The sequence below is a fragment of the Panthera onca genome, chromosome A2 (assembly GCF_046562875.1).
Source record: "Panthera onca isolate mPanOnc1 chromosome A2, mPanOnc1 haplotype 2, whole genome shotgun sequence".
Lineage (NCBI taxonomy): Eukaryota > Metazoa > Chordata > Mammalia > Carnivora > Felidae > Panthera > Panthera onca.
In genome coordinates, this window is record NC_138340.1 from 11,309,801 (window position 1) to 11,319,230 (window position 9,430).

Consider the following 9,430-nt stretch of genomic DNA (forward strand, 5'->3'; position numbering starts at 1 on the left):
CAGAGCCCAATGAGGGGCTTGAACTCACGAACCATGAGATCATGACCTGAGCCGAAATCGAGAGTTGAACACTTAATCGACTGAGCCACTCAGGCATGCCTGGACCGTAGCCTTTTCAATCTGTATTAGAATAATAATAACAATTATGCTTTTATTCTAAAGGCATTTGAAAGTAAAGTATGAATTAATTCAAAGAAATCTGAGAGGGCTAAGGCAGGGTAACCAGGTGTCAGTACAGCTGAACTTGAGGTCAGCTTTGAGTGCAAAGTCAGTTTTCGCGGGTAGGTTACCCAGCTGGTGGTGGCAATGCAGGGGAATTTGGCGGCCTTTGGAAGGCCCAAATTGACAAGCAAAAAAGAAGAGACCACTGAGTAAATAATTCTGTCCTCAATATAGGATTCAAGGTAAAGGTGATTACGTTTCTGAGATGCCTGTTGGTTACCGATTTAGTCTTGAAGGCTTCTTGTGTTCTTAGCAGACACTCCTTTAGATGGAGCCAAGAAACCACTCGAGGCTTCCAGTGTTTCTCCTCTTGGGACTTTCTGAGAAGCCAGAGGTTCAGTCTGTTCTCTTTGGGCTGTTCCTGTCTTTGTACCTGGTCACTGTCTTTGGAAACCTGCTCATCATCCTGGCCATCATCTCACACTCCCACCTCCACACGCCCATGTACTTCTTCCTGGCCAACCTGTCCTTCTCGGACATCTGCTTCACCTCCACCACCGTCCCGAAGATGCTGCTGAACATCCAGACACAGAGCAAAGTGATTACCTACGCAGGCTGCATCGCGCAGATGTATTTCTTCACGGTTTTTGGACTTTTGGACAATTTACTCCTGACTGCAATGGCCTATGACCGCTTTGTGGCCGTCTGTCACCCCCTGCACTACACGGTCATCATGAACCCTCAGCTTTGTGCCCAGTTACTCGCCCTGACCTGGCTCATCAGCACTTTGGGGGCCCTTCCTGAGAGTTTAACCATGCTGCGGCTCTCTTTCTGCGCAGTAATTGAAATCCCGCACTATTTCTGTGAACTCCCTGAGGTCCTACAGCTCGCCTGCTCTGACACCTTCATCAATAATGTTGTATTATATATTGTGACAGGCATGATGGGCTTTGTTCCTCTCGCTGGGATCCTTTTCTCTTATTCCCAAATTGTCTCTTCTGTGCTGAGGATCTCAACAGCGGGGGGAAAGTATAAAGCTTTCTCCACCTGCGGGTCTCACCTCTCAGTGGTGTCCTTGTTCTATGGCACATGCCTGGGGGTCTACCTCAGTTCCACCTGGACACGTGCCTCCCAGACAGGGGCGTTCGCCTCAGTCCTGTACACCGTGGTCACTCCCATGATGAACCCCTTCATCTACAGCCTGAGGAACAGGGACATGAAGAGGGCCCTGAGAAAGCTTCTCTGTAGCATGTTGTCCCCCCAGGGGCAACAACAATGACCCTGTGCCGGGACAAATGTGATCAAGGGCAACGGAACAGAGCGCTTAATAGTGAGGACTCTAGAATTTCCCTGACTGGGTTTAAAGGCTGGTACCACCCTTCAACAGATGGTGAGCTTGAGAAAAATGCTCAACCTCCCTGTGCCTCAATTTCTCCATGGACCTATAACAGTGCATGCCTCATAAGGGTGACAGAAGGATTAAATAGAATAATTTCTATTATTCAGCACAGGGAATGCTAGAGGCAAGTCCTAAGCAAACGTCAGCTCATTTTTTTATGATGCTTCAGCTTTTTGTTCCCGTACCATTAAGCTGGTTTCTCTTCCTGTGCACTGTCCTCCTTTATGGCTAAGTCATAAATCTCAGTGTCCCCAGGAAGAAAGAGACTTTGATGTAGGGCAGAATTTCTCAACTTTGGCGTTATTGATATTTGGGGCTGGATCATTCCTTGCTGTGGGGCTGTCCCGTGTATTGTAGGATGTTTAGCGGTATCTCAGGCCTCTAAACACTAGGTGCCAGGAACATTGCCAGCCAAGTTGCAACAATTAAAAACGTCTCCAAATGCCCCACAGACGCCAAATCACCCCCACTTGAGAACCACAGGGGAGTGTCTTGCAAAGAGGAAGAGAACCTACGAAAAATCCCAAGGGCGTGTGCTGAAGGATGAAAAGGAATAAATGGGGGATTATATCTCTCACCTCTTATTTGGGAATCTTGGGAATTAAGGTCACATTGTTCGGTCCTGCACAAAGTGGGATGGCTCTAGCAGAGGTGGACGGTCTATGCAGTGTGATCAACCTAAGAGGGACACCGGGTTTCAATCGCAGCCTCCTTGGCTCCTATGGGACTCCATGGGTCCCACAGAAGGGTCACAAGGTTCCCAAGGGCCCAAAGAGAGACAAAGAAGACTGAGCTGAACATCTTCAGGTTGGAAGCTAGCCCCTGGGATGAGAGATCAGATAATTCCACCCAGTGTCTGCTGTGGACAGCCATGGGATAGATGGACGACTCATGAGGATTAAAGTTCAGCAGGGCTGAAAGGGGCTAAGTAAGTTGGGGCTGGGTCAGCAGGAGAGGACCACAGAGGTGGTCCACACCAAGAGAGCAAAGCAAAGGTTTATTCACCCTGACGCGGGCAGAGGCTACCATGAGATGCCCCGTGAAGGCTGCCATGGCCAACGGTAGTCAACTCAGGTGGCAGGTTCAGTGACTTTCATTTTGTTACTATCATTATAATTATTGTGTGGCAGTGAACTGACATCCAGAGGGATCATACATTTTTTTACTGTGGTCAAATAAACACAGTATAAAATTTATTATTTTGATCCGTTTAAAGCGTTTAATCAAGGGCATTAAATATACTTACGGTATTGTGCTACCATCACCCACTGTGTAGTTTCAGGACATTTTCATCACCCCAAGGGAGACCCTTCAGCAGCCAATCCCCATTTCCTTCCCCCTCCAGTCCTCGGAAACCACCAATCTGCTTTCTGTCTCTATGATTTGCCTGTTCTGGATATTTCATGTAAGTGGAATCATCCAGTATATGACTTTTGTGTCTGGATTCTCTCACTCAGCATAATGTTGTCAAGTTCATCCACGTTGTAGTGTGAGTCAGTGCTTTGTCATTTTCATGGCTGATGAACAGGTAAACTAAATGTGCTGTGTTCATACGATGGGACAAGACTTTCATATACCAGAGAAAACTCTGTTCTATTCCCTCAAAGCAGGGGATGACCTTGACAATGATCTGTTTGTTTTTATTCCCTTTAACCTATCACTCCTCAAAGACTTTTTTGTGGACTGCCCCCCTGTGGTCCAAGCAGTTCTGATCTCAGTCTCTTTTCCGTTTTGACATCCATCATTCTCATAATTATGTTTGCAGCAAGAGGCTCATGGGAGCTAACTTCAGGACAGTCTCTAGGGACCCCCACCACCAGATATTCACACACACACACACACACCTCCCCATGGGCTCTCTTCCCACACTGACTAGGGTTGGCCTTTGAAACCCATAGGATATGACAGAAATGTAAGCCTTCCAAGGCTTACAAATGACACTGAAGCTTCGCCCTTCACTCTCCCCCTCATTGCCGTTCTCTGAGGGAAGCTGGTGGCTACGTTGTGAGGACACTCAATCCGCCCATGTGTGGAAAAGCGCACACAGTCAGGGACCGAGGCCTCCTGCAAACAGCCGGAAGCAGACCCTCCAGCCCACGCCGGGCTTTCCGATGTTGGCACACCAACCAACATTCGACCACGAGGCCATGACAGACCTCGGACCAGAACTTCAGTGAAACCGTTCCCGGACACCTGACACAAAGAACCGATGTTGACCATTGAACGTTGATTGGTGTTTTAAGCCGCTTACTTTGGGGGATCGTTCCATGCATCAACAGAAAGGGAACCTCCACAATCTCAGATAATCACACAGGATTCTCAAAAACCTTTCTCTCCCATGATTAACACATCACCTTCTTCCGAATTAGCTCCAGAACGTGTAAGAGATGTTCGGTACCCAGGATGGAAGTACCACCTGGGGAGTCTGCTCAGATCCTGTGGCTGAGAAGAGGGATGGGGCCGACTCTGTCGTGTCCGCCCTCACCCCCTCTGGCTCACTCCCTACCCCCCTGTCACGCCTGCAACGGTGCACACCTTCATGTCAGCCAAGTCCTCTTGTGGTGTCTTGTCCGTCAGCGGGTGTAGAGCTGATCCTCCCAAAAATGGAGGACACACCCCAAAACAATTATAAATAAACGTGCTGACTTTACGTAGCCCGGGATGGAAAGAACTTCGCTCTCAAGTGGGAGAACTCCCACATAATTCCCCCAATATGCAACAGAGCAAAGCAATCCCTGGCTAGAATACTGCCTTCTTCCATAGAGTATTAGAGAAAGGCCTGGACTGAGTCTCCAAAATGAAAAAGTAAACATCTGTAAATTCATCGCAGGATGTGTTTTGTAACATTGTCGTACATCGTTCCTCAGATTCTGACTAAACATTTATCCATAAGGAATAACTTCCCCTTCCCCCTCCAGATGCTCCCCACTCTCCCACTCTATTTCACTAATTGCAGTAGCATCATATTTGTGCCTCAGTTACCTTGCGTCTGCAACGGTTGTTCTTAAATTGCAATACTCAAGACTGAAATCCATATTTCAGACGTGAGACAGTAAGAGTATACTCTAAGTTGCCCAGGGGGGCTCCTGGCCGGCTCAGTCGGTGGGGCGTGCAACTCTTGTGAGTTCAAGCCCCACCTTGGGTGAAGAGATTACTTAAAAATAAAATAGGGGTGCCTGGGTGGCTCAGTCAGTTAAGCGTCCAACCTCGGCTCAGGTCATGATCTCAAAATTCGTGGGTTTGAGCCCTGCATCAGGCTCTGTGCTGACAGCTCAGAGCCTGGAACCTCCTTCGGATTCTGCGTCTCCCTCTCTCTCTGCCCCTCTCCCACTCGTGCTCTGTCTCTCTCTGTCTCTCAAAAATAAATAAATATTTTTTAAAAAGATTAAAAACATAATAAAATATTTAACCCTTCATCTTCCTTGTTCCTGCCTGGAATATGGTTGTGATTGTTGGAGCTCCAGTCGCCGTCTGTGACATAAAGTGACTTTAAGTTTAGGAAGCCCAGGTTTGAACAGCAGGTATGTTCTAGAGCCAAAAACTGGACTTTTGATTCTAAAACCTATACTCTTCACCCTTTACAACCCTTTCCTCAATACACACACACACACACACACACACACACACACACACGCACACAGCTGAGACAGAAAACAAGGGAGGCTTTGGTGTTTCATAGAGCTTCTCGCATTAAGAAGGCCCTTTTGAGTGCAGAGAAAGTTCTTGCCGTGTGAGCTCAGCCCCAAGCACAGGGAGCAGATAGTCCAGATGATAGCAATGCTTATTTTACTGATGGTTCCAAAACCAAATTCCCAATTCTTCTCTGTGATTGCAACCACATAAAATTAGATAGTGCCAACAACATGTAAATAGAAGAAAATAAAAGGGGAGAAATGAGCAGATTGAGCCATGAGCCACCAGGAGAAATCAGCAGAGGAAACTTGCTTTGTTGGCATTTCTTTCATTTGGCCGACAGCGTGGCGAAGTGAAATCCCCAGTGCTCTGCTTCTGCTGTGTGTGGTCCCCCGTGGGCCTCAGGCTCCATCCTATTGTCACATCAGCTAAATCCAAAGTGAAAACGCAGAGCATCTCACTCTGGCATGTCATCTGGACTCGGGACAGTCTGCTCGGGACGCTGAGTCCATAAAGTGAGACACTGATCAGGAGAGACGCGTGGTCGCCTTGATGGTCTGTATCTGGTGGACATCACATGCCTGCAGGGGAGGACACAGATAAGGTCCCTCAGAGAGCAGCCCCCAAGGTGGACTCCAAGGCGAGCCTCGTAGCGGGCATCAGGTCCGTGGCCAAAGTCAGCAAGGGGATGCGTTTTCTCCTCTAGCACCTCTTCCCCATCTTGCTATTATCTCAGAGCCCCATGTTGCCTCCTCTTTGCAAACACGCTCTAAGTCCAATGGAAGCGGACGTGAAACACTGACAAACCAAAGAAAAGAAAAGATTAAACGTAAAAGATTCGGTGCGCTGTCTCTGGAGCTGCCAGACTTCTTGGGCGTGCAAAAGAGGCACGGCTGTGATTTTCTTTTGATTGCACTGTCCTGCCACCTAGAAGGCAGCAACATGGAAAACCATCAGACGGGCGGCAGGGATCGTGGTGAGATCCAGGAAAAGTGAGATGGTGTCACACGCACGGGCTCCCCTTCCCAATCTCTGCCCAGGAGATGTCTGTTACAGGGGGCAAGTCTCCTCAAGCAATCAAGCCCACGTCTCCAATCTGCGAGTTTCTGAGCAGGACAGAGAGTCTGGCCCAGGGAAGCCTTCGGGCCCTGGCACTATGGAAAGATCTAGAGCACCGGCCATCCAGCGATATCTGCCCTGATCCTGCCTGCCTACCTTCTGTCCTTTATTATTACCATTGAGTTTTTCATTTTGAGATCTAAAATAAAATAATATAAAAACTTTTTAAAAATTTGTCTGGGACAAATTCTTGGGTAACATAACCTGTAGCTGCCAGTGTTTTTAGCAGAAACACCACATTCCTAGTACTGCGGACGTCAGGAAGGATTTTACTATCTCCCGCATGAGCTAAGGCCAAGCTGGGGTCTTGAGAACAGAGGGTTCAGTGTGCCACAGACCTGGAGAAGTTTGGTTTGAGAGAACTCCTGTCAAATGGAAAGCCAGAGGAAAGAGCACCGGGTTGGGCCGCAGGGAACCCAAGTGGGAAACGCAGACCGTGGGAGGAATTTGTGAGGAAACCTTGCCCAGATGGCTGGAGGGGGGTACACAGCTTGATGCAGCACAAATGTGGGTCTGCTGCCGGGAGGGGATGCGGTGCTGGGTGGGGATGCGCCGACCTCACCACCCGCGCTGCAGAGCCTTGAGGAAATCCAGCACCCCCGAGGGTGAGGGGACACCGGGGCGACCAGAGGAAACCTCCAGGTGTTGAGGCACGAGGGCCCTGCAGGGGAATGGGGCGGCCCTGAGCTGAGGGGAGGCCTGGAAAAGAAACAAAGTTGGAGGTGTGTGGCCGAGCCGGCCAGAGGCCTGGGGACACCGCGTGAGGCTGATACCAGAGGAAAAGCAAAGGAAAGTCAAGGGGAAAGATGCGCCCCTCCACCCAGAGGAAGACGCTGTCCCTGCACTTGAACCAGGGGGAAACGCGAGGGCGCCCAGAGGGAGGAGAGCACACTCCACCTCCAGGGATGACTCTGCATTGCCGGGAAAGCCTAAAAGGAAAAGTCTGGCTACCAAGGGGAGGGCTTAGGCTGAGAATTGGTGCGCGGGGCCTGGACCAGGGTAAGGCGCCCAGGACCCAAGGAGACACCCCTTACATTTTGTTCCTCGAGTACATTCCTTTCCTAATCCTGGTCCTGCCCCCCATGGGGCCATCCCTGAGCTAAAAGAAAACCCTGGGGGGGAAAGAGAGGAGAAATGGGTTTGCATCCGACCTTCCGGAAACCTAAGGCATCAGAGGGGAAACACAAGCTGAACCGCTGGTAAATTGCAGACAGCACCGGAGAAAAATAGTGCTCACCTAGGCTGCCCAGGAATCCAAAGAGGAACCCAAAGAGGAACCCGATCCCGTGCATGTAGGCATGGCAGAATTCACTCCTGATTCAGACCCACATATTGCGCAGTCACGGGCACACCTGGGCACACCTGGGTACCTTCAAGTTCAAAGCCACGGCTGAAATTACCACACACGGTTCTCTTACTCATGACTCTCTGGCTTCCCACCAACCCAGGAATGGAGAATGGCTCATCTTACCGGTTAAGTAGAAGGGACCAGGCTTACACAGCCTCGCCCCTCCTTTCTCCTCCCACACCCTGGTCAAGGCTGCCACAGTTTCATCCAGGAAGCCTGCACTCCTTACATTAGGCTTCAGTCTAGTGTAAGGAGGTGGTCCAGAAGGGCTACTCCCAGGTATCTTAGTAAGGGAAGTGCTTGTCAGGCTATTGGAGCCATCAACACAAGAACCAAGGAACGGCTCGTGGCTGGGTCTCCGCTCGGCTTTCTCCTAGAACTAAGGTTTGAAGGTCTGTACGTTGACTTTAATGGGGTACATTAGCATAGAATGGAACTCTGTTGGAAAGAGGGGTCAGGATAGTGGATGGGTCTGACAGTCAGATCAGCCATGGTCTGGGGAGATTGTGCAGAGCCTGAATAATGTAGACATCACTGACCTTCTAGTAGGTGAACCCCACTAGCATAAAATAAGCCACATTCAATTTTTCTTTAATTTTACAATGTTCTCTAAGATTATCAGCTCCTTCTATGGAAATCTATTAAGAGGGGTGAGCAAACCACGACCCGTACACCAGATCCAACCCACAACCTTTTTTGTAAAGATGTTTTACTGGAACACAGTGTAGTGGGATGAATGGTGACCTCCAAAAATGATATCCAACTTCCAGTATATCCATCGATATCCAACCGATATTTGCACCAAAGATGTCTCAAGAATTCTTTGTTGGCCCTCAGCTCCGAACCCCAACAATTGTCCACATCAGCTTTAAAGGGATGAATGTGTGTACTCCAAATGAAAAAACTAGATAAGTGGACTTGGGCAACTTTTGCAAAGGAAACTCTACCTGTGAAGCCCAACAATAAGCAATTTTTTGACACTCCACCAAACACGATGATCTATTTCCACCCTTCTTCCACGTAACTATGGGATACTTGTTGGGAGTTGGGTGTGGTCCAGATCCCTGTTCACAGTCCCAAATCAAAGCGCTTGAGACTCACAGAGTCTTGAAAAATATGCCTGTTTATGCCTTTGGTAGACAAAGAAATTCCATGTCAGATGTTGAGGAAATGTTCATGAAAGAAGACAGTGAAGGTCAGGCCAGTGGAGAAAAGAACACCACAACTTAGGGGCTCCTGGGTGGCTCAGTCGGTTAGCATCCAACTTCTGCTCAGGTCTTGATCTCGCGGTTCATGGGTTCAAGCCCCACATCGGGTTTGGTGCTGACAGCTCAGAGCCTGGAATGGGCTTCGGATTCTGTGTCTCCCTCTCTCTCTCTGCCCCTCCCTCACTTGTGTTCTCTCTCTCTCTCTCTCTCAAAAATAAACATTAAAAAATAAAAAATAAAATAAAATAAAAAGAACACCACAACTTAGAGGCCATGGGATGTCATACACATAGCTGACATCCAAGATGCTCCCAAGAGGACAAGCCTAGAAGAAAAGTTCTTTTCCACTTTGACTCCCTCACCCATGGGAAACAAGTTGCCCAGAGAATAGAGTAATAATAGAACAATTAACTTAATGAGAATTGTCAGAATTCAACCTCTGAGGACCTAGAAGTAGTAAATATGCCCTTTCCTCCCCTCACTACAGCTCAGCTGTCCCAGGAAGGAGAGAGTTCAGCCGTGCCCTTTCAGAGAACAGGTATACCTGGCACCCCTCCTGTC

At 48.8% G+C, this 9,430-nt stretch overlaps 1 protein-coding gene across 1 annotated transcript; it reads left to right on the top strand.

The window, feature by feature from the left end:
- The first annotated feature begins 490 nt into the window (after positions 1-490).
- LOC132675102 (olfactory receptor 7C1-like) lies at positions 491-1,441 on the top strand. Its single transcript, XM_060627536.3, has one exon. The coding sequence runs from the start codon at positions 491-493 to the stop codon at positions 1,439-1,441; it is 951 nt and encodes a 316-aa protein (XP_060483519.3).
- Positions 1,442-9,430: the final 7,989 nt, after the last annotated feature.